Genomic DNA, 25,227 nt, shown 5'->3' with positions numbered 1-25,227 from the left:
CACCACGGCCCATGAGTTTGTTCATGGTCTTATTGATCTTTCATTAGGACAACTGAACTCAATCTTTAACTGCTCCAAAAAAGTTTTAGACCTTATTTTTGTCTCGGAGTTCGCCAATGCATTCGTAACTCGAATTAGCCCTCTCTTCAATCCTGAAGACGCTTACCATCCTACACTTGAGGTTACTTTAGAAGCTTCAGCTCCATTACTGTCATGTTCCGAAATCAAACCAGCATCTGTTCTCGAAGAGCTAAATTCACAGAAATGAATAGGCGTTTATCGGAACTCGACTGGTCTTTTATGGATTCAAACGATGATCCCTTACATAATGTAGAACAGTTTTATGGTATACTCTTTTCTGCTTTCGATACGTTCGGTCCCTCATTTCCCTCTGCGAACGCGCCTCAAAAGACTTTTAAGACATTTATGTTACAATAGTTACCTAAACCGTTGCAGAATAGAATTCCAAGACAACCCCAAGCAGTTCTACGCATTTGTTAATTCGAAACGAAAATCGCAACAATTTCCATCTTGCCTTCACCTTGATACGACATCTGCCTCTAGTGACGCCGATATTGCGAACTTATTTGCAACTCGTCTTTCAGTTACGATAACACTTCATCCTACCCCTACCCTCTTCCTCACTCCAATTGTATTTTCACGCCCATAATTAGTGAGGATGATGTTAAACAAAATCTGAAAACAATCAATATGTCTTTTTCTTCGGGTTCTGATCTTGTACCGAGCTGTGTTATAAAAAAATGTGCCGATGCTTTGTGCAAACCTTTATCTAAACTTTTTCAGATATCCCTCCTTCATTCGTATTCGTAAGTTTGGAAGCAATCGTTTATCATTCCACTTCATAAAAAGGGAAGCAAATCGGACATTAAAAACTACCGCTGTATTGGAAAATTGAGCGCGATACCCAAGTTTTTTGAACAGCTTATTACCGCTCACCTACAGCACCAATGCACCTCAGTAATGTCCCCAGCTCAGCATGGTTTTATGAAACGAAGGTCAACGACTACAAATCTTCTGGAACTTACCTCAGTCATCAGAAGCGCTTTTAAAAATAACAATCAAACTGATGTTATTTTTACGGACTTCAGTAAGGCTTTTGATTCCGTGAACCATCAGTTATTATTAAAAAAAACTAACATTACAAGGAGTCCCGATCATGTTGACTAAGTGGATTTCAACATACCTTTCGAACCGGACTCAGAGAGTAGCTTTTAAAAGCACAATCTGAAACTCTGTTCACGTAAACTCTGGTGTTCCGCAAGGGACCCTCCTAGGGACCCTCCTAGGACCCCTACTGTTAAGAATTTTCATAAATGACTTGCCTCAAGTAGTTCTCTCTTCTTATGTTATGATGTATGCTGACGACATAAAACTTTGTTTGCCATTATCGAACCCCAATTCCCATGATATCTTGCAAGCCGATCTAAACAACTTTCATTCTTTGTGCATCCAGAATTTGCTGTTTTTAAATAACTCGAAATGTAAATTGATGTCCTTTTATCGGAAGAGGCTTCTCCGTACGTCATATTCTATTGGGTCGAATGATCTTGAACGCATAAATTCCGTAACAGACCTTGGAGTGTTATTCAACCACAACTTAAACTTCTCTGATCACATTGGCACTATTGTCAGTAAAGCTAAAGGGGTGTTTGCCTTTGTTAAACGTTGGTCTAAGGAATTTAGGAATAGGATCCCTATACCTTGGTTTGTCCACTTCTTGAATACTGCTCGTGTGTTTGGTCTCCTCAATATACCAATCATCAAGACCTTATCGAATCGGTACAGAAACAGTTCCTTTTGTTTGCTTTACGTGGTTTCACCTACCATCTTATGTGGATAGACTGCGTCTACTGAACCTGCCCTCCCTCAAGGATCCTGCCACGGTGTCATGTTCCTTCATAAATTAATAACTGGACTTGTAAATTCAAGCTACCTACTGGGTCAAATACGGTTATCCATCCCTTTAAGGTTTACTCGTCACTTTCGACCTATTGCCCTCGATATTTGTAAGACGAATTTCGAAGTACATGACCCATTTCGCGTTTTATGTTCGCAATAGAACGAACTGTATTTTTTTGTTAATTTAATTGTAACAAACATCCTAACTCACCTGTCCTTGCCCCCTCCCACTTGATGTGAGTCGGGTACTATGTTTATGTTGGCAGATATTTGTTAAATTTAATGTAATAAATAAATAAGAAATAAGAAAATATATTGGCGAAGGAGCTACAAATTCAAAAGGACTAGTATCAATATAACTTCTTTCAAATAATTTCGCCATACCACCACTATTTAGTAGATTCACAATTTCCGATTCCATGTGATGGAGTAATAGGTAATAGGTGAAAAAATACAATTGCCAAATATGATTTTATTGATGGCCTGCTTAACATATTCTTATTTCAAGTAAACCATGTCGCCTTGATTTGTGTTTTGTATCAAATCCTGAAGGAGTGTTTCTGTCCAGAGTAGCATAACTCACGCAACCTGAAGATCCATTTAACCCTACAATCGAACTTACAATTGACACGGGTACAGTTATAGAAGAAAAATTAGAAAATCAACCAATCGAATACATTGTTAAATAAATTTATTTCTGGCCTTAAATGGTGTGATTATACAATAATATGTCCGATGCAGTTAATGTTTTTACACTGCAATTAACTCATTTTTATTTTCCTGTGTTCCGCGGCACTATCCGTCCATTTCCAATAAATCGCCAGTCCAGACTTTTTAGGAAATATAAAAATACCGGTTCTCAATCTGTTTTTAGTAGATATTAAAGTGTTCGGTCAAGACTTACCGTGCTTTATGCTCAGTGTTATAATAGTTACTTAAGCCGTAAAGTCCAGTTCTCTCACGACCCGAAACAGTTTTATAACTTCATTAACACCAAGCGTAAATCCAATTCTTATCCTTCCTCGCTGTCGTTTGAAAACATCACGGCAACCACAGATCAGGCAATAGCCGATTTATTTGCCCAATTTTTTCAAACGACAAACTCTACTTTAGATTATTCTTCATAGCCTTATTCTTACACCATATCCAAGTCAAACCTCATATTCTGTCCCACTTTAACAGAAAATTCTCTTCTTTTCGATCTTCTTCATATTAAGCCTGTTTATTCGCCAGGGCCCGATGGTATTCCTGGGTGCGTGCTTGGGTATTGCGCTAAAGCCCTGTGCAAACCTCTTCACAAGTTGTTTACCTTACCTTACCTTACCTCTAGAAATTTCCTGATTCCCAAATATTTGGAAGGAATCATTTGTTATTCCTCTTTTCAAAAAAGGTAACAAGTTAGAAGCCAGTAACTATAGAGGTATTTCTAAGTTGTCAGCTATTCCTAAGCTTTTTGAAAAAATCAGTACTCCTCATTTGCAGCACCTTTGTAGATCAATAATTTCTCCGTGTCAACACGGATTTATTAACGTAGATCCACAATCACAAACCTTCTAGCGCTTGCTACATTTGTAATAAAGGGCTTCAATCGTAGTTTTCAAACAGACGTCATTTACACTGACTATAGTAAAGCATTTGACTCTGTAAATCACTTACTTCTTGTTCTAAAACTTGGATCTCAAGTTATCTGAATGGCAGGTCACAAAGGGTCCTTTTTAAAAATTAAATTTCTGAAATTCTCGGTGTTAACTCCGGTGTCCCACAAGGGAGCCATCTGGGTCCGTTACTTTTTACATTATTTATTAACGATATTCCCTCAATTATAAGTCATTCTCGGGTACTTATGTACGCAGATGCAAGCTGATGACTTTTTATCAGGTCAATCCGATATATGCGACTTACACATTAAGTGGCAGCTCTTTGGTGCTAAGCCGCTGCCGGCGTAAGCGGGTAGCGTAGCCGCTAGCCTTTAGCTTTAAACGCACTCACTTTTAAAACTTGAAAAAAAGAAAACATGTTAACCGCTGGTCACAAATAAATTAAAGAGATTTTTACATCTGGAAACAAATGGAAGGGCATCCCATGGGCACATTATACTAGTAAACAGATTTTACAAAACTCGAACAGAATTCTATATCCACACTAAAGTTCAGTTATACAATAACAGCACTTCCCAATGACTCAGGTGTCTAGCAAGTGTCTCCAAAGCTTTTAATTTTGCGTTATGTCTAGGTTCAATTACTTTTTCATAATTGTACTTAAATCATTCCTAAATCGACCGTGTTCATTGATCTACAATTGCGTAACTAACACCACAAATTAGTGTACGGCAACGAAATTTTTACTTTATAGTTAATTCCGTAAATTTAACGTAAAAGAAACGAAAAGAGAACAATTAGTGGACAAGTAAAATAACAATCAAAACCTCAAAGAAATTAACTCGCGTTAAATGCAAATAAAAATAAAGAAAAAAAGGGTATTCAAATCTATAACTTTTCTGGCACAAATAATGTATTCTCCTATAAGCTCCGTGCATTAATCCGCACATTTTAAATTTTTTAAAAAGTCTGAACACAACATTTTTTAGGTGTAAATCGTTCCAAGGATCATTTTCTTGGAAAGTTAGTAATTTAGAAGAAAGGGTTGAGTCAAAAGCAATCAAGACTCTACCTCCCCGTCTGGACTGGCTCAAGCCTGTAAATTGTGTACTTACCTGGAAAAATTTCGAAGCTAAGAATATCCGGACTTAACCAGGTTTCTGTACATACAATTAAATTATATGGAAAGGAAAAACGATCCGAGTACAATTAAGCCAGCTTACTAAGTAATCCTCTTGTATTCTGATAGAAAAAAAGAAAGGAGGAGGCTAGTTTTTTGGGGCAGAAGAGGATGTGGAGGGCTCTGGGGATGGTTCTTTAATGGTATTTTCCATTTCCCCTAAACTATTCATTTTTCTCTTAACTTCGAACATTTAAATTGTTCAACCTTCAAGTCTTCAACTCGGACTTTGTTACGGATATAAACTGTAATATCCATTGATGAGAGGGCTGATTCGAGCCGTGAAACAAATAGATGTTTTAGCTGGGGAAACCTTTTTTGGTACACCAGAATTTGTATCTGCACTATCAGTATCGGCCGGTAATCCGGACGTTAGGTCAACATGAGGATGGGCCACTACTATATTTTGAACGGACAGAGCGGAAGTTCCTGGCCGCTTTGGGAATGCGTCACAAGCAGGTTCGAATTTTTACGGCAGTAGCGGATTAATTCCGTAATACTGATTTTTGTAAGTCGCCAAATAGATATTGCCTGGTTCCCTTATACGGTGCACTCATTGCAGTAGACTACTCCTCTTACCGATGGCATCGAGAACAGAACAGACAACCTCGACATTCTTCAGCCTTATAGGTATTCAACCTTATTCTCCCAGGCTAGCGTTGTTGTATTGGTGTTTTGATTTTTTAGTGTAGATGTGAAGCTGTTAGTTATTTGTTGATTGTGGTGTTTGTAATATAGTGCTAATGCTGTTTTGTGATCGACTTTTTCTGTAATTTTAATGGCTACCAATTTTGTTGTTTTTTAAATGTTGGGCAAGTTTGGTCTAATGGGCTGTGTTTGGCATCGGATTCAAGAAGGTGTCTGCGCTTTGTCAGAACAGTTTTTATAAATGGAACGAATTGTTGTCGGTTCTAGTTACTACGTTGAATTTCTGTTCGCCTAGGTGCTTGTTGTAAATTGAAGTTGTTGGTGTTTTATGAATGTCTGGTGGTTTATCCATTATTGTTGGTATTTTTTTTCGCTGTCGCCCGGCACTTGGATTCGTGTTCTATAAGTAAATTGTTTTTGATTTCGGTTTTTGTGCACTTGTTTGTTTTTTGCTGTATAGTATCAAGAGAGTTGAAGTGGTACTAATTATTAATAGTATTGTTACAGTTTCTTTTTCACTTTTTGTGATTCTACTTTATTTAATAACTATCGTAGAATCGATAGTTTTAGTATCTATAAGACCCATGATGGGTATATTTTTCAATTTTTGTTGTTGAAATTGTATGCCATTTTTTGTGGTTTTTTTTTATCGTTTGTTAAGATTGTCTTACTTATAATATAATTCCGCATTCATTAAGATTAAAACTAATTGGTTTGTAAGTTAGAATTTGTTTTTGGTCAATAAAATTTTTTTTCTGTCTAAGGTTTCGCATAGCTTTACGGGCTACACTTCTAATCCGCTCAAAAGCACAATATATATTTGTACTTTTAAATATATATGTAAAATATACTTAATTTTTTTTATAAATTAATATTCTAAAATCCGCTTTACTTCAGACCCTTCATAGCATCAGCTGGTCGTCGCCGGGATGCTTAGTGCTCCCGACGCTTGTAGACCTGCTGCAGTTTTCCGGGGCCTATGGGCACAGTCGATTCCCGTGCCGGTCATCGCACAGGTATAATTGCAGCGTTCACTGTCTAGTGGTCCAGGGAAATCGCCTGGGCAAACTTGGTTATTATTAATTTTTTATTGATAATATTTATTTTTGCTGAGTGAATTGTGATTTGTGAGGGTTTATTTTTGAGACTTGATTTTAAATAATCAAGCTCAGCTTTTTATTGGGCTGTTGCCCACGCAACACTTTATGTGCGCTACTCTTTTCTTAATTTTCTGGACGACACAACTGCGTCTATCCATTACTCACACTCTACTCACTCAGACTTTTTTTTTCATCTGCTGTTGTTTACTTTCACATCTTTATGTTGCAGATTTTACCACTGTCACGGTCGCCATGTAGAGAAACCTATAGACGCTCTTTGATAGCTTCTCTAACTGATGCGCGGCTGCACTACCCGCTTAAGCCGACAGCGGCCATGTGCATAGGAATGTCTATGCTCATACATAAGGCTGGTAGCAGCACAAGCGCATGAGAACTTTTGCATGAAAGTTATCCAACCCGTAAAACGGTTTCAGTTATGGAATAAATAAAGAAATTTTAAAGTACAATCTCAATAATAATATAAACCCCGAAGAGAGCGGACGTGCTTCGCGCGAGCTCCGGGAAGAGTTTAAGAATGTACTTAAGACAAATAAAATGAAAAACACTAAATTGGTGTATTACAAAATAGGCGAAAAGACGCTAAATCAAAAAAATCAGTGATATAATTAAATCAAGTGAAAATTATTTTATAAAAACAAGAGAGAACGCTATAGTCGAGTGCCTCGACTATTAGATACCCGTTACTCCGTTTCCTTTAATAGAAATCCTTATCGAGAATTAACGTTAACTCTGTTGAGCACCTGATGAAGGCGCCATGAAAGGCGGAAATGTAGGCGCTAGCCATGCTTTAGCTTTTAATGGGTTTTTGGGCGTTAGAGTGGGCGTGGCAAACTTTTATTAGGCCAATCGATAGGTATTGACGAAACAAATACATATCCATTAAAATTTTCATAATATCATTAAAACTGTGGCCACAGCTTGTGGCTTGTGGGCGTCAGAGGGGGCGTGGCACCATTTTGAAACAAACTTGCGCTGCGTAGGAACTCCTCAAATCTACATGCAAAATGCCAATTTTCTAGCTTTTATAGTTTCCAAGATCTCAGCGTTCATACGGACAGACAGACGGACAGACTCGGCTAGTGATCCTGAACAAGAATATATATACTTTATAGGGTCGGAAACGCTTCCTTCTACCTGTTACATACTTTTGCACGAAAACAATATACCCTTTTACTCTACGAGTAACGGGTATAATAATGACCGACGAACCAAATAAAGAGCGCATAAGCTCGGTGAGCCGAAAAGACGGGTACTTCTCGTATATCTCTACGCGTGATAGCGAAGTGCAAAAAACGTCTACGACTGGGATTTCCTCGACTGCTGCGCCAAATACCACGTCAACTAATATTATGACAAAACAAAACCAAGAAAATCTTCAACAAGCGGACCGGCCATACAGACCGGCATGGCCATACATCCAAATTAAGCGTAAGCTTAGCCCGCAGAACACCGCGGTGGGTAATAGGCCAAACATAAACCGTGTCCAAAGATATAACGAATTACCCGGGAGATCCAGTAACAACAAATTTGCCCTCCTAGCTGAAACTCTACCAGAACTGGGTGAGCACGGAAATTTTCATGTTGTTGCGATCACTAAAGGGAATATTCACGAAACCAAACTTCAGACCAAATCCGAATATTTCCGAGCTGTGTCTAAATACCTGGAGAAAACTGAGAAAAAGTACTACTCGTACCAACTAAAAGCAGCAAGGACTTGCAAGTTGTACTCAAAGGACAATCACGACTGAGCAACAAATTGAAATATGTTTCCCCAGGTACCCCACATACTGGCCAGCACATCCCAGAAAGGTGCAAGACGTAATCGATTTTTCGGTGACAAAAAACATTCCTCGCAGAGGAAGCGTTTTCGGAGGTTTCATCTGACCATTCGTCAGTGCTAATAACTCTTTCTCAATGCCCAGAAACTACAGATCACCTCCAGAGACTCACATCGCACAGAACAAACTGGTTAAAATATAAAATGTATGTAAGTTCGAAACGGACATCGACTGCTCCACTGATGCTCTTCAAGATGTACTCGTGGCAGCAGCCACTCTTTCAACACTACAATCGAAGGACGTGCAAATCAACCATTTCAAAACTAATCTGCAATTGGAACAGCTTGTACTGGAAAGAAGGCGTCTGCGACGTGCTTGGCAAACTAATAGAGCCCTGAAGAAAGACGCTGAAAATGCCCAACTGCGGTACATCGGAAAACTTTCGCCAATCAGTACAAAAGATCCTCTGTGGAGGGCTCACCCAAATCCAATCGAAACAGTCACTCCGATAAGAAACCCATCAGGTAGCTGGACCCCCAGCGACGAAGATAGAGCCGAAACTTTTGCTTCACATCTCCGAAGCGTTTTCCAGCCGAACCCTGCCACTGGTCCATTTCTCCTACCACAAATTGAATCGGAAATTATATCCTTACCAACATTGCTTCAGCCAAAAGAGATTGCGAAAGTAATCGGGGATCTGAAACCGAAAAAGGCTCTGGGCAGTGACCTAATAACACCAAAAATGATAATTGATCTTCCAAACTCTGCTATTGAGGCTATTTGTTAACTCTTTAATACGTCTCGGCTACTATCCGAGCAAATGGAAAAATCTACTATCATAATGATACCGAAGCCCGGAAAAGACCACACAATTCCTTCACCCTACAGACCAATAAGTTTACTATCGTGTCTGTCTAATTGTTCCATATTTTCCAGACACACAACGTTATCCCGGCACATCAATTTGGCTTCCGTCAAAGACCTTTGAGAATCGGGAATATTGCAGAGCAATACAATACAATACAACACAACTAGCCAATCACCTCATCGTAGTTCAGAGGTGACTACCTGATTGGCGTATTAAAATAAATGAACAAAAATGTAAACACATAACGTTTACACCCAAAAGGCTAACATGCACTATCATTGAATAGTATGCCATTTCACCAAGTCAACAAAGTAACGTATCTCGGCGTCCACCTAGACAGTCGTCTGTCTGAAGAAGACAGATCGAATTCAAGAAACTACATCTAAAACTAAAAGCCAGCAGCTTCCACTGGATATTAAACATTCGATCGCCCCTGCGTCTGGACTACAAGGTCCTGCTCTACTACTCTACTCTCAAGCCTATCAGGACCTATGGCTCCCAGCTATGGGGAAACGCAAGAAACATCAAAATCCTGAGGACTATCACTGGGGCACCGTGGGATTTTCGCAACCAAAACACCTACAGAGACCTCGGCATTTTTGCAGTAAAAGATGAAATAGACAAAAAAAAGACGACCTACAAACAAAAACTCTCCGTGCACCCAAATCATCTCGCAAGAGGCTTGTCTCGGGTTTCCAGCAGAACCCGCCTACAACGCAACGACTTTCCAACCCAGCAATAATTCTCAGAGCCGCATTACTCAGTACCAGTCATATGACTGTTAGTTATATTACTAGAGGGGGCGTGGCACCATTTTGAAACAAACTTGCGCTGCGTAGGAACTCCTCAAATCTACATGCAAAATGCCAATTTTCTAGCTTTTATAGTTTCCAAGATCTCAGCGTTCATACGGACAGACAGACGGACAGACTCGGCTAGTGATCCTGAACAAGAATATATATACTTTATAGGGTCGGAAACGCTTCCTTCTACCTGTTACATACTTTTGCACGAAAACAATATACCCTTTTACTCTACGAGTAACGGGTATAATAATGACCGACGAACCAAATAAAGAGCGCATAAGCTCGGTGAGCCGAAAAGACGGGTACTTCTCGTATATCTCTACGCGTGATAGCGAAGTGCAAAAAACGTCTACGACTGGGATTTCCTCGACTGCTGCGCCAAATACCACGTCAACTAATATTATGACAAAACAAAACCAAGAAAATCTTCAACAAGCGGACCGGCCATACAGACCGGCATGGCCATACATCCAAATTAAGCGTAAGCTTAGCCCGCAGAACACCGCGGTGGGTAATAGGCCAAACATAAACCGTGTCCAAAGATATAACGAATTACCCGGGAGATCCAGTAACAACAAATTTGCCCTCCTAGCTGAAACTCTACCAGAACTGGGTGAGCACGGAAATTTTCATGTTGTTGCGATCACTAAAGGGAATATTCACGAAACCAAACTTCAGACCAAATCCGAATATTTCCGAGCTGTGTCTAAATACCTGGAGAAAACTGAGAAAAAGTACTACTCGTACCAACTAAAAAGCAGCAAGGACTTGCAAGTTGTACTCAAAGGAATCGAGCGACGTAACCCCCAATGAAAATATTGATGCCCTCAAAGAAAATGTTTCTTCTCCAAAGAACGTTAACATTAACAAAAATCCGCAACCACTTTTCAAAGTAGAGCTGGAGCCAGACAGCAAAGTATTGAAAAAAATAAAATGCACCCCATCTATAACCTGCAATACCTATTGCACCAAAGAATTAAGGTGGAAGAACCACATAAAAGGTACGGCTCGGTGCAATGTTGAAACTGTCAGGAGTATAGACACAAGAGGACATACTGCACACTTTGATCAGTCTGTGTAGTTTGTGGAGACTTTCACAATTCCGCTAATTGCCCTGCCAACAGGGAAGATCCCCAAAAGAAGAAATGTAAAAACTGGGGAGGAAATCACACGGCAAACTAAAGTATCATCTAGGAAACAAAGCCCACTGGAATCTATAATGATTACTATGCAACAAAGTATAGTGGAATTTATGTCCTTCATGAAAACGACCATGCAAACACTGGTTCAAAACCAGAGCATGGTGTTACAGTTGCTTGCAGCTAAGCAGTCCAAATAATTGATGACAAATCTACGAATAACCTCGTGGAACGCCAATGGCGTTTCCCGGCAAAAACTTGAAATAACACAGTTCCTGAATAAAAATCATATCCACATTATGCTACTGATGGAGACGCACCTCACAAACAAATACAATTTCTTAATAAGAGGCTACACCTTATACCGCACATATCATCCAGACGTTAAAGCCCACGGCGGAACCGGCATCCTAATCAGGGAACGCATCAAACACCACTTTCAGCAAAGGGTTGCAACTAATTATTTTCAGGGCATGTGTATCAAAGTGCATTCAGGTAACGGACTCATTTCCATAGCCGTTGTCTACTGCCCGCCTCGCTTTTCAGTTTCTGAAGGACCATTCATGGGTTTTTACAACTTTCTTGCAAATAGCTTCTTGGCAGCAGGAGATTATAATGCCAAGCATACCCACTGGGGATCACGACTGAGCAACAAATTGAAATATGTTTCCCCAGGTACCCCACATACTGGCCAGCACATCCCAGAAAGGTGCAAGACGTAATCGATTTTTCGGTGACAAAAAACATTCCTCGCAGAGGAAGCGTTTTCGGAGGTTTCATCTGACCATTCGTCAGTGCTAATAACTCTTTCTCAATGCCCAGAAACTACAGATCACCTCCAGAGACTCACATCGCACAGAACAAACTGGTTAAAATATAAAATGTATGTAAGTTCGAAACGGACATCGACTGCTCCACTGATGCTCTTCAAGATGTACTCGTGGCAGCAGCCACTCTTTCAACACTACAATCGAAGGACGTGCAAATCAACCATTTCAAAACTAATCTGCAATTGGAACAGCTTGTACTGGAAAGAAGGCGTCTGCGACGTGCTTGGCAAACTAATAGAGCCCTGAAGAAAGACGCTGAAAATGCCCAACTGCGGTACATCGGAAAACTTTCGCCAATCAGTACAAAAGATCCTCTGTGGAGGGCTCACCCAAATCCAATCGAAACAGTCACTCCGATAAGAAACCCATCAGGTAGCTGGACCCCCAGCGACGAAGATAGAGCCGAAACTTTTGCTTCACATCTCCGAAGCGTTTTCCAGCCGAACCCTGCCACTGGTCCATTTCTCCTACCACAAATTGAATCGGAAATTATATCCTTACCAACATTGCTTCAGCCAAAAGAGATTGCGAAAGTAATCGGGGATCTGAAACCGAAAAAGGCTCTGGGCAGTGACCTAATAACACCAAAAATGATAATTGATCTTCCAAACTCTGCTATTGAGGCTATTTGTTAACTCTTTAATACGTCTCGGCTACTATCCGAGCAAATGGAAAAAATCTACTATCATAATGATACCGAAGCCCGGAAAAGACCACACAATTCCTTCACCCTACAGACCAATAAGTTTACTATCGTGTCTGTCTAATTGTTCCATATTTTCCAGACACACAACGTTATCCCGGCACATCAATTTGGCTTCCGTCAAAGACCTTTGAGAATCGGGAATATTGCAGAGCAATACAATACAATACAACACAACTAGCCAATCACCTCATCGTAGTTCAGAGGTGACTACCTGATTGGCGTATTAAAATAAATGAACAAAAATGTAAACACATAACGTTTACACCCAAAAGGCTAACATGCACTATCATTGAATAGTATGCCATTTCACCAAGTCAACAAAGTAACGTATCTCGGCGTCCACCTAGACAGTCGTCTGTCTGAAGAAGACAGATCGAATTCAAGAAACTACATCTAAAACTAAAAGCCAGCAGCTTCCACTGGATATTAAACATTCGATCGCCCCTGCGTCTGGACTACAAGGTCCTGCTCTACTACTCTACTCTCAAGCCTATCAGGACCTATGGCTCCCAGCTATGGGGAAACGCAAGAAACATCAAAATCCTGAGGACTATCACTGGGGCACCGTGGGATTTTCGCAACCAAAACACCTACAGAGACCTCGGCATTTTTGCAGTAAAAGATGAAATAGACAAAAAAAAGACGACCTACAAACAAAAACTCTCCGTGCACCCAAATCATCTCGCAAGAGGCTTGTCTCGGGTTTCCAGCAGAACCCGCCTACAACGCAACGACTTTCCAACCCAGCAATAATTCTCAGGGCCGCATTACTCAGTACCAGTCATATGACTGTTAGTTATATTACTATAAGATTTCGTTAGATAAGATTTTAGAATTAAGAAGTCAGTCTTTTTCGTATTGAAACCGCGATCGGTCACATCAAAGAATAAAAAGTAAGAGTGTCTTGATGTATCAGTGAGTTAGTGAATTAAGGTCAATCACCAATAAAATAAAATTTTAAATAAAAATTATTAGTGGAAAAATTAAAACATCCAACACAAAACAAAGTTATAGTGATCGTGTTAAATTTTTAATGGAAATCAATAATACCAATAATGGTGGACAGAAGATCAAACTCATAAAACATTAAGAACACAATAAAAAAAAAAAAAAATATCTAAAATTACAAAACCAACCAACCAAAGAAATATTGACAGGAAGAAGGGCTGAGGAGCAATCCCTCGCCAACATCGGACAAATTTGTATTCTCTATCGACCACAAGAAGAACATCGCACAAACTGGGAGAAGACACCATCGGACAGTATCGTGAGGATAATTATAATTAAATAAGATCTTAAAAAAAAATACAATAAAAATAAGACAAGTTTTTTGATAAAAAAAAAACAGTGGCAACTGGAGGTTCAACTAATTTTTCTGCAGATGGCTTAGCCGGCTTTTATAAAATTCAAAGTCAGCAGTATTTTATCACGTTAACAATTTTAGGAAATAAAATCATGGGAGCAGCCCACGACGCTCTAAGCAATAATGGCACTGTTTTAAATGTTAAAGCAATTTTATCTAGATTGGACTTTATATATAGTGATAAACGACCAATCCATATTCTTGAGTCCGAATTAAGTATCCTTAGACAGGGTATAATAACAGTTACTGAATACTATAATGACGTCAATAAAAAAATGACTTTACTAATAAACAAAACTATAATGACATACGAAAAGGACAACGTAATTACCAAGGAAACAAACAAAACAATAAGGAGCAATGTTCTACGAATTTTTATCTCTGGATTAAATGGCCCAATATCAAAAACCCTTTTCTCATTAAATCCACCAGACTTGCCCAATGCTTTGGCAAACAGGTATTATGGTTTTAAAAATGAAAATATAAATCAGGGAAATAATTTAAGATTTAATTCCGAACAAAATACTAATACTAAGGGAACGGGAAATAATTTAAATTATATAACTTCGAAGCCAAATTCAAAGTAAGCCTAGTAATAATTGACAGACAAATAATAATCGAGGCAGATATATGAAAAATTATTATTAAAACAATAATCGCACAAACTAAAACGGAGTTTAATATTTTAATAGACACGGGAGCCACTGCTTTTTATATTAAGAACGGATTTTTTGAGAATAAAAATGAATTATCAATTTACAAAAAAGTATCTACAATTCATGGGTATTAAATTATTAAATATTACCACTACATAAATATATTTGGAACAAGACATTTGTTCTATGAAATAAAAGGATTGGAATCTGACCTACTAAGTGGGCTTAATTTATTGAGAAAAATCAGAGCTATAATAATAATAATAGTGAGGAAAAAACGAAACAAGTTTAATGGAAGTCAATAATACTCTTCCATTAAAAAAATTTATTTATAAAAAATATTTTGTTAATAAAAGCTGCGAAAACACAGATTTTATATTTATGGAAAGCATCGAGAAAAGTTTGGGATCAACAAATCCTCAGCACGCCCACGATGAAATTTCCGTCAACAAAAAATTAAATAGTTTGGGATCAACAAATCCTGAGCAAGCCGACGATGCAATTTCCGTCAACAAAAAGTTCATTGTTTAGGATCTAAAAATCCGTCAACAAAAAATTTTAAAAATTTTGGAACTAATGAGTCCAAGCGAAATAAAATGAACTATATTAATTTGTCAAGTACAAATCGAATAGAAGTACTGCAGAAGAAAATAATTGAAATAATCAAAGAAGAAGACTCAAAAATAAATTTAAAAATTTCATTTGGAACCGATATTGGAAGTGAAATAAAAACAGAAAATGACAGGGCAATTTATAGTAAACAGTATCCTTATGCCTTATCAGCTTCAGATTTCTTTAATACTGAAATCAATAGAATGCTTGAGGAAAATATTATAAGACCTAGTAGAAGTCCTTATAATTCACCAGTGTTAGTGGTACCCAAAAAAGGTAAAAATGAAGATGGCAGTCCCAAACATAGATTAGTAATAGATTATAAAAACTAAACGAAAACACTATACCGGAAAGATACCCGATGCAAGACCCGTCTGTAATATTAGCAAATTTAAGAAAGGCTAAACATTTCTCAATAATTGATTTGGAATCCGGATTCCACCATATTTTAATGAAAGATTCAGATATAAAGAAAAAAAAGTTCTAATATTAACGAAAAATTTGAATTTTCACATGCCTTTTGGGTTAACGAACGCACCCAGAATTTTTCAAAGAGCCATGGAACAAGTAGCAAAAACTTGCCATGTTTATATGATCGATATTATTATTTTCTCAAGCACTATTGAACAACACTACGCTGATTTAATTAAATTAAATTATATTTTACAAAGAGCTAATATGAAAATTTCTCTCGAAAAATCTAAATTCTTTAAATTAGAATCCGCATTTCTAGGTTTCATTGTTTCTCATATAGTAATTAAAACGCATCCCGAAAAAATTGCCACAATTACAAAATATTCGATTCCACGCAATATTAAAGAACTCCCAAGTTTTCTAGGACTAATGGGGTATTACAGAAAATTTTTCCAAAACAATTCAAAAAATTGCTAAACCACTAACAACATATCTAGGAGGGGAAAATGGAAAGGTTTTTAAAAGAATGTCTACAAAAATATCAATACAGTTCGACGAATCAGCTGTACAAGCATTCAACGAGCTAAAGGAGAATCTAATAGCACAAGTCGAATTAATTCAGCCAGATTATAGTAAGAAATTCGTTTTAACTACAGACGCATCAGACGTAGCTATCGGGGCAGTACTAACACAAGATAATAAACCAATTACATTTATTTCTAAAACATTAAATAAAACGGAACAACTTTATGCAACAAATAAAAAAAAATTGTTAGCCATAGTATGGCTCAGGAATTATTTATATGGAGTAATTGGCATTGAAATACAAACGGACCATAAATCCTTATCGTTCACAATTTCAGATAAAAATCCAAACGCAGAAATGAAAAGATGGTATTCTTTCATTGAAAGTTGAACAGCAAATGTTGTAGCCGATGCATTATCACGAATAGAAATAAATAATATTACAAACAGCGAATAATATTTTTCTGAACAGTAAAACTCAGATCAAGACACACAGCATTCTGCTGAGAGTAGTTTTGAAAATGTAATTCAAAAGACCCTTAAACCGTTAAATCTAGATACAATACATGAGTCTCTGCAAATTTTTGACAAGACAAGACACATAATCGAATATGATACAGTTGAGAACTTAGTTACCATATTAAGGCAATATCCTCCACCTAACATAACGGTTGGAATTCATGGTAGTTTAGAAGACTTATATCATATTCAAGTATCTTTAAAAAATAGTTTTACTAACAAATTTCTTTGTATGCGATTATTTCTACAAGACGTTGAAAACTCCGAAGATAGAGCTATTAGAATAGAGGAATCACACAATCGTGCTCATATGGGACTAGAAGAAACTCATAAACAAATCAGTAGATTATATTATTGGCCAAATCTATATATTATAATCTATATAAGATTACATACAACATTGTAAAATTTTCAATGAGAACAAATATAACAGACACCCCATTAAAATTCCAATTGGAGAAGCCCCAATATCAACTAAAGAAGGAGAAAACTTATACTATGCGCAAAGTTTAACTTTTATAACTTGTATTGACGCAGACCCGAGGCACAGTACCTCAAACGGACAGGTTGAAAAGGCACATTCGGCACTAAAAGAATTAGCACGCTGCATAAAAGAAGAATTAAATCTTACCGATTATTCTGAAATTGCAATTAGAGCAGCTCAGGAACATAATCAGAGTATTCATTCCACAACAAACCAAAAACCTTTTGACATTCTATATAATAAAATGATGATTTCATTAAAATACAAAATAAAATCAATGAATTAATTGAAAATAATAATAAACAATCTATTATAAATTCCAAATTGTTTAAAGAAATAGAATCTCTTTCTGAAGATTTTAAAAAATGTTTTTATTTATCAAGATTTTCCACCAAGAAAATATCGCTTACGATTGTTAACATTTGACCTACAAAATTTAATTGATACACCTTGCTAAAATTGATGTTTTTTTTTCAGTCAAAAGTTTGCAACGCAGTGAAGGAGACATATCCGACCCTATAAAGTATATACATATATTCTTTCTACGCCAACTAGTCCCTCAGTTTTAAAGCTATCTGCTTGAAACTTTCCCAAAGGTTGTCTTTCTATTGCAGGTAGTATATAAGTCGGAACGAGCAGGATCGGCCGACTATATCCTATAGCTGCCGTACAACTAAACGATCGGAAAGGCCATAACTTTGGTGTTTTTTAAGTTAGGAAGTTGGGAATTTGTATGGGTTATTTTTGGCCAATCAATCCGACCTACCAAATTTCATAAGGATCGGCCGGCTATATCCTGTAGCTGCCATATAACTGAACGATTGGAAATGCCATAACTTTGGTGTTTTTAAAGTTAGGAAGTTGTTGCATCATATGAATAATTTTGGAGAATATAATTTACAGAATATTCTGCAAGGGTATATTAACTTCGGCTCCGCCCCAAGTTAGCTTTCCTTTCTTGTTAATACAAACATTTTAAACAATGAAGATATAAAAGAAATATTAAAACACGAACAAAAGCCAGTAATTATCGCTGACTTAATGGATATCTCTGTGTTCAAAATCGCACTACATAAATAACTTTTAATAATTTATATAAAATACACAATAAAAAAAAAGGTGCGAAATACAATTCCCAAGCCGATGGAAAATTTCTAATAAGTAATCAAGTCGCAAAATGCGAAAATACATATAATGAAATGTCTATATTTAAGAAAGAACTCTTTAATAATTATTGCACTTTAGGTTTAGAAAAAACGTGTTTTACCCGATTATTGAACGGTGAACAATCAATTTTAAAAAATAAGAGAAAAAATAAAAGAGTAGACAATTTCGAAGATGGTGCCAATTTAATAAATGGTAACAAAATTGTCAACAACTCCGAATTAGGCGGTTTATTCTTAATTCCATTTAATGGTACAACCACTGAAAAATTAGAGAGTTTTCTAATTATCAAAACCGAAAAAACTTGGCGGTGGCTAAAATTATTAATTGCGAGAAAACGAAAACGAAAGAAAAGGTGTCGACGGCTCAAATCAATTTCAACGAATGCCTCTATATTTTTCGACAAAGTACTTAGAGCCTAGCTTAACGAAGGTTGGCGAAGACGGGGCGACTTCGCCGAGAGCGAGAGAAAACTTTATTGTGCTCCCGCCTTCGCCCTAAACTAACTTACACTAAACTTCAAGTTTTTTTTAACAATTTCATTAAAAATTCAAATTTGCGCGAACACCGGCCCCGTTGAACACCCATCGGGCTTCAACACAATGGAAGCGGCGCCAACTTATGAATGGCCCGCCGAAAAAGGCCTCCTCCACTAGTTCGCACGTCGACGACCCTGACCATGCCGTCCTCCCCTGCGTGCCTGGCGACTATTCTGCCGAGGAGCCATTGTTGGGGCGGCAGGTTGTCCTCGGCCACGAGGACGAGATCTCCCTCGCTGATGTTGGGCTGCTGCTGGTGCCACTTCCCCCGTATTTGGAGGCCCAGGACATATTCCCGGGACCATCGCCGCCAGAACATTTGCCTGACTGACGAGACAAGCCGCCATCGCCGCAAGCAGTTGAGACCCTCCTGGTCCGGGGTCCGGAGTGCTGGTGTGGCGAGTAGCGGCCCGCCCGTCAGTAGGTGCCCGGGTGTCAGCGCCTCTCCGTCGCTTGGGTCGCTGCTGATTGCTCCGAGCGGCCGGGAGTTCATCACCGCCTCGATTCCCACGAGGACTGTCCCCAGCTCTTCTGCGCTTAGGAGCGCGCTGCCCACCGCCCGTAGGAGTAGGTTCTTGGCAGTTTTGACACCTGCCTCCCATAGTCCGCCCATGTGCGGAGCCCGCGGTGGTGTGAAGACAAATTCGCATCCGCTTCTTGATGCGAATTCGCGTATCGCGTCGGCTTCGTCCTCTATCCTCTCTCGAAGGGCCCGGAAGTGGCGACTCGCTCCGACGAAGTTCGTCCCGTTGTCGCAATGGACGACTTGGGGACATCCTCGGCGCCCAACGAACCTTTGAAAAGCCAATAAAAAGGAATCTGTGGTTAAATCTGAAACAACTTCTAGATGAACCGCTTTGGACGCAAAACAAACGAAGAGCGCAATGTAGGACTTATACGGAGGCCTACCACGAATTTTCAATGTCGTATAGACAGGGCCACAAAAATCGACGCCACATATAGCAAATGGGCGGAGAGCACGGAGACGATCTGCGGGTAAATTTCCCATAATTTGTGTCATTAGTCGAGGCTTACACTTAAAGCAGCGTATGCATGATCGAACTATCTGACTGCAGACCTCCTGAGCGTTTACGATCCAAATACGCTGTCGAAGGAGACTCACAAGGGCTCGTGGACCAACATGAAAATTGGAATGGTGAAGATGCCGAACATAGCTCTGCACAAATTGGGAGCGTTTTGTCAACAACAATGGAAACTTGGCATCGTATGATATAGGAGCATTAGCTAGTCGCCCCCCAACTCGCAACAAAGAAAAGTGACACCAAGTCCCCTTGTCTTCATGGATGAATGGATTCAATCGCTGAAGACTTGGGCCAACTCTGGATCCTTTACGAACTTTTTCTCTTTCTTCATGATACTCGTGCTTCTGTAATATCTCGACAATTTTTAGAAAAGCTTCATTATATTCAGTCGGCGACAAAGTTTTTTCAAATACCATACTTTTGTCTTTGCATTTTCTTATGAAGCGGAACATATAAACGAATACCCGAAGCAGTTTAAGGTGTGACGAAAATCCCTCGATGACATCTACCAAATCCAAATTTCTTACAGCAGCGGTCAGTCCGACCGCAGTCTTCCTCGATTCTTGTAGTAGGACTTCTTCATCTAGTTCAAAGTGTGCATTCTGGGGCCAGTTTGCATCTTCCTCTTTTAAAAACGCAGGTCCAGTAAACCATATTGACTGTATAATTTCGTCGACATCACAACCTCTTGATACAATATCTGCTGGGTTTTGTTTCGTTGGAACATGCCGCCACGTAGCTTCACCTGACCACTCTTGAATCTCCGCTACTCTATTCGATACGAATGTGGATAATGAAGATGGATGAGACCGGATCCAATGAAGCGTAACTTCAGAATCCGACCAATAAACAATCCGTTCGATAGGTACCTTTAATAGGGGCTTGATTCTGTGGCAGAGATCTGCGAGAAGGTGAGCGGCACATAACTCAAGCCTTGGGAGTGTTTTAGTCTTGAGCGGCGCTACTTTAGACTTTGAAGTCAACAGCGATATTTTATAACCTTCTGCAGTTTTGCTACGAATGTAGACGCAAGCTCCATAAGCTCTTAAGGATGCGTCAGCAAAGGCATGTAATTGGACCGGTGACATCGGATCGGTATGCACAAACCGGGGAATAGATATTTCCTCTAATTTAGACAATGTAATTTTTATCATATTCCAAGCTGTTTCCAAATGAATAGGAATCGACTCATCCCAATCTAACTTATTAAGCCAAAGTTCCTGCAATAGGATCTTTCCTTTAATTACAATAGGACTTAATAAGCCGAGGGGGTCAAACAGCTTCGATGTCACCGATAGTATGTTCCGTTTTGTCGCTCGGAGACCCATGACAGCAGTGTCAATTTGAAATTTGAAGGCATCTTCGTTAGGCAACCACGATATTCCTAACGCCTTAGTTGACTCTGAGTCCGAGATGGGTATGGATTTAACTGTGCTCTCAGATGCGGTAACGTCAGGTGAGTTTGAAAACCACTTTGTCAATTCAAAACCTGCAGTTTGAAGAACCTGAGATACTTCAGACTTAATAGTCTTTAACTCCTCTACGCATGCAGCACCAGTCAACATATCATCGACATAAAAGTCGGATCCAATAACCTTAGCAGCTCTAGGAAAAGAAACTTTGGCAGACTCACTTAACCTTTTTAAACACCGAATAGCCAAAAACGGGGCTGGTCCAGTACCATATGTTACGGTGTTGAGCTTGTATAATCTCAAGGACTCAGAGGGGTCTCTTCTCCACACTATAAGTTGAAACTGCCTATCTGCTTCATTCACCATCACTTGGCGATACATTTTCTTTACATCGGCGGTCAGGGCAAACCTATGCAGCCGGAAGCGCAGTAACGTTGAGTACAACTCATCTTGGATTGTCGGCCCAACCATCAAAATGTCATTTAGAGACTTCTGAGTTGACGATTTACAAGACGCATCGAAAACGACACGTAACTTGGTTGACGTACTTTGGGGTCTCAGAACACATTGATGTGGGATAACATAATGTGGAGCAGAAGGAAGTTTATCTGTAAGAGACATATGACCTAAGGAAAGGTACTCCTCCATAAATTCTAGGTACATTTCCTTCATCTCAGGGTCTCGAGACAGCCTTCTTTCAAGCGACAAAAACCGCCGTTTTGCAACTTCAAAAGAGTTGCCTAACTCATTTGGATCCGATTTAAACGGCAGTCTTACTTCAAACCGACCTGATGGCAAAACCTGAGTAGTCTTCCGGTAGTGTTCTTCACATAACTTTTGCTCAGGTGACAGAATTTTCTTTAGAGATGGCATTTCTTCCAGTGACCAAAACTTCTGTAGTGTGCTGTCAATAGACACTAAAATCTCTTCACTACAACTGAAACTTTTCACAACTTCTGTAGGGGAAGATGCCTTATATCTACCCGATACAACCCAGCCGAAGAGGGTTTTCTGCAGAGTTGGAAAGTCAGGACCTTGTCTAATTTGTCCAACAGCTAATAACTCGAAAAATGATTCTGCTCCTATTAACATATCTATTCTTTGTGGCTTGTAGAAATAGGGGTCTGCTAGTGGTAGGTTCTTTGGAATTTTCCAGTCATTGATATTGACCGACTGGTCAGGATGATATCCTGATATTGATTTCAAAATCCAAAAATCGAAGGAGAACTCACTACCATTTATACGCGACTTCACCATTGTGTGTACCTTTTTCTTAACTTGAGAATTGGACTCGCCAATACCAAGTAAGTTTATACACGACTCCTCTTTACGGATCTGTAAGCGGTGAGCAAGGTCCTCTGTTATAAAATTCGTTTGGGACCCAGAGTCAAGAAGTGCTCGGGCCCAAATATATTCACCGTTTTTAGTTCTTACACTTACGATCGACGTGGCTAAAATCACTCTGTCCAATGATGTCGCATGCATAACATGTGACGTGGAAGGCTGATCTTGATTTAAAGAGGGAGAAAGAATCTCTTGGGGTGGTGGCAACGCTAAACTATTTTCGGACACTGTATATCTATGCAGTAAAACGTGATGCGAGCGGCCACAAACTCGACATTTATTAAATTTGCATTTTGAAACAGTGTGACCCTTTCGCATACAATTGATGCATAAGGAAGCAGATTTTACAAAGTCAAACCTTTGCATTACCGAAAGGCGACCAAACGGACCACAGTTCGCTAGGATATGGTCTCCTGCATTGCAATAGCTACAACTTTGCTGGGATTTACTGTTGGACGAAGAACAAGAAAATGAGCTGCGATTATGTGGCTTGCTCGACATAACTTTATCTTGCTTTGGTTTCGTCGATTCTTCAGCGGATAAATGCTGGTATCGGCGGTTTAACATTTTTTCAAAATCGGACCAAAGCGGTAACCTTTCATAATCTAATTGTTCTTCCCATTTTTGTTTGGTCACTGGGTCTACTCTGTTCAAAACAAGATAGATCAACATTGCATTTGAAATCTTGGTGTCGTCTCCTATCGATAACAAAGAACCGTATATAGATGATACGGTGTCGATAATATTTCTTAAAGACGAAGCTGACTGTTGCGTTATTTTCGGAAGACTAAACAATGTTGAAATATTATTCATAAAAATTAAACATTCGTTATCATACACTTTTTTCAGGCTGATCATAGCCTTTTCATAATTGCTCTCGGTGACTTGGTAGGCCTTAATAGTTCCCAAAGCTTCACCAGAAAGACAAGAAATTAAGTGATTGAATTTTTCTATGACGGGAATGCTGTCGTCTTGATGAACAAGAGTTTCGAAAAGGCTAATGAAATTCTTAAACTCCGAATATTTGCCGCTGAATTTCGGCAATGCCAAATTCGGAAGTCGAGCTCGAGTTGGGGCTACAGAAGCTGATCCAATTATTTTGGTTTCGCTTGCCGTCTTCAAGGCTGAGATAAGCGACATTATTTTTGCCTTGGTTATTATTGAAAGCTCTTCCAACTCTTCTCCGAACTCATCGCCATCATCTAAATCTTCGATCTGTTCTTGTATTTGAGTTGCCTTAATAATAGAAGCATTTAAAATCTCTAGCCGACAAGTTAGTTCTACTTCTTGGATCGGAATCTGGCCGGCTTCTATTCGATCATTTAATCGGCGGATGCTCATCACTGGTTTTTTGAGCTTATTTTTAAGATCCGCAAGAAGTTCAAAAGATTTTGGCTTATCTGGACTCATTTTAATTTATTTTTTATTTTTTTATATATAAACCACGAAATAAATAAATATATATATATAAATAAATTATTTATCCAAGAATAATAATTAATAAATAAATAAGTTTTAAAAGAGGATAATTGTTCAATTAGAACGACGACAAATGTTAAATAAATTTTCGAAACAAAATACTAAGAGTAAATAACAATTTAATTTAATTATTAAATTTGTTCGAAAAAATTATTTTAATAATTATCCACAACGAAAACGACGAAAAAAAAAAAAATATTAAATTGAATATCGAGCCACGAGGTATCACAATTAACAGTGGTGGCAAATGACGGCAAAAATCAGTATACCCGTCCGAATGCAGGGTAGCGCGTCACTTTGATCTTCAGCGCGCCAAACCAAAAGTCCAACAACAATTACAACGATGCTAACGGCAGACAAGCGAAGCGAAAAAGGAAAACGAAAAAGTTAACCGCTGCAGCTGCTTGTATATGAGGACTTATGTATTGGTTATATATAGCGGCTGGGATAATTTTACCAACTATTAATTTTCGAGTTTCAATAAATAAATTGGGGGCGACAGTGATTGCAATAATATAACACAATTATGTAAATGTTGCGTCCAACGGAGGTTCAAATAGGTTATAATGTGTATGTGTATATGTATGTGTATATAATAAATAATTTTAATATAATTTTTGGTTTTTATTTATTATAAATAAATGCATGCACAACTAGCTCTACTATATCGATACGTCTGTGCCAAGAATTGAAAGCGAGGTGCAATTTTTCAGCACAAGACAATAAACAATTCAATTGTTTTTCTTATAAACTCAAGCTTTCAATTTTTTGCACAAATACCTCAGGTTCTGCTTTAGGGTCTTTTAATCCAGCTGCCACTTTCCTTTTGCACATTGAGCAGTCGCAGGGCATCCCTCTGGCAGCAGTTCTTTTTTGGCGAACAGAGTATTTCGCGACCGGCACGATATTTTAAGCAGGAGCTGCTGTGTATTTTCTATCCACACCGACACGCCGCGGGCAACAAAAAAAACACTATGTATATATGTAATTGAGTGCTTTGAACTCCACTTGCACTTGCACTTTATATTTTTGGTTTATGTGTCACTGTCACTAGTTTCCAAATATTAATAACTTTAACG

At 38.6% G+C, this 25,227-nt stretch overlaps 2 protein-coding genes across 2 annotated transcripts in view; both read right to left on the bottom strand.

The window, feature by feature from the left end:
• Positions 1-25,227, bottom strand: part of LOC108047796 (gamma-interferon-inducible lysosomal thiol reductase) — a 55,581-nt gene that overhangs the window by 20,437 nt on the left and 9,917 nt on the right. The window lies entirely within an intron of this gene.
• Positions 18,865-23,188, bottom strand: LOC123037901. Its single transcript, XM_044460733.1, has 2 exons — positions 22,766-23,188; positions 18,865-19,664 (listed from the first exon to the last, which is right to left on the bottom strand). Exons 1-2 carry the CDS (start codon positions 23,168-23,170, stop codon positions 18,984-18,986), a joined length of 1,086 nt encoding a protein of 361 aa, XP_044316668.1. The 5' UTR covers positions 23,171-23,188; the 3' UTR covers positions 18,865-18,983.

The sequence above is a fragment of the Drosophila rhopaloa genome, unplaced genomic scaffold, assembly GCF_018152115.1.
Source record: "Drosophila rhopaloa isolate 14029-0021.01 unplaced genomic scaffold, ASM1815211v1 contig_214, whole genome shotgun sequence".
Lineage (NCBI taxonomy): Eukaryota > Metazoa > Arthropoda > Insecta > Diptera > Drosophilidae > Drosophila > Drosophila rhopaloa.
The sequence above is the reverse complement of the archived record's forward strand: the minus strand, read 5'-3'. Positions and strand labels throughout refer to the sequence as shown.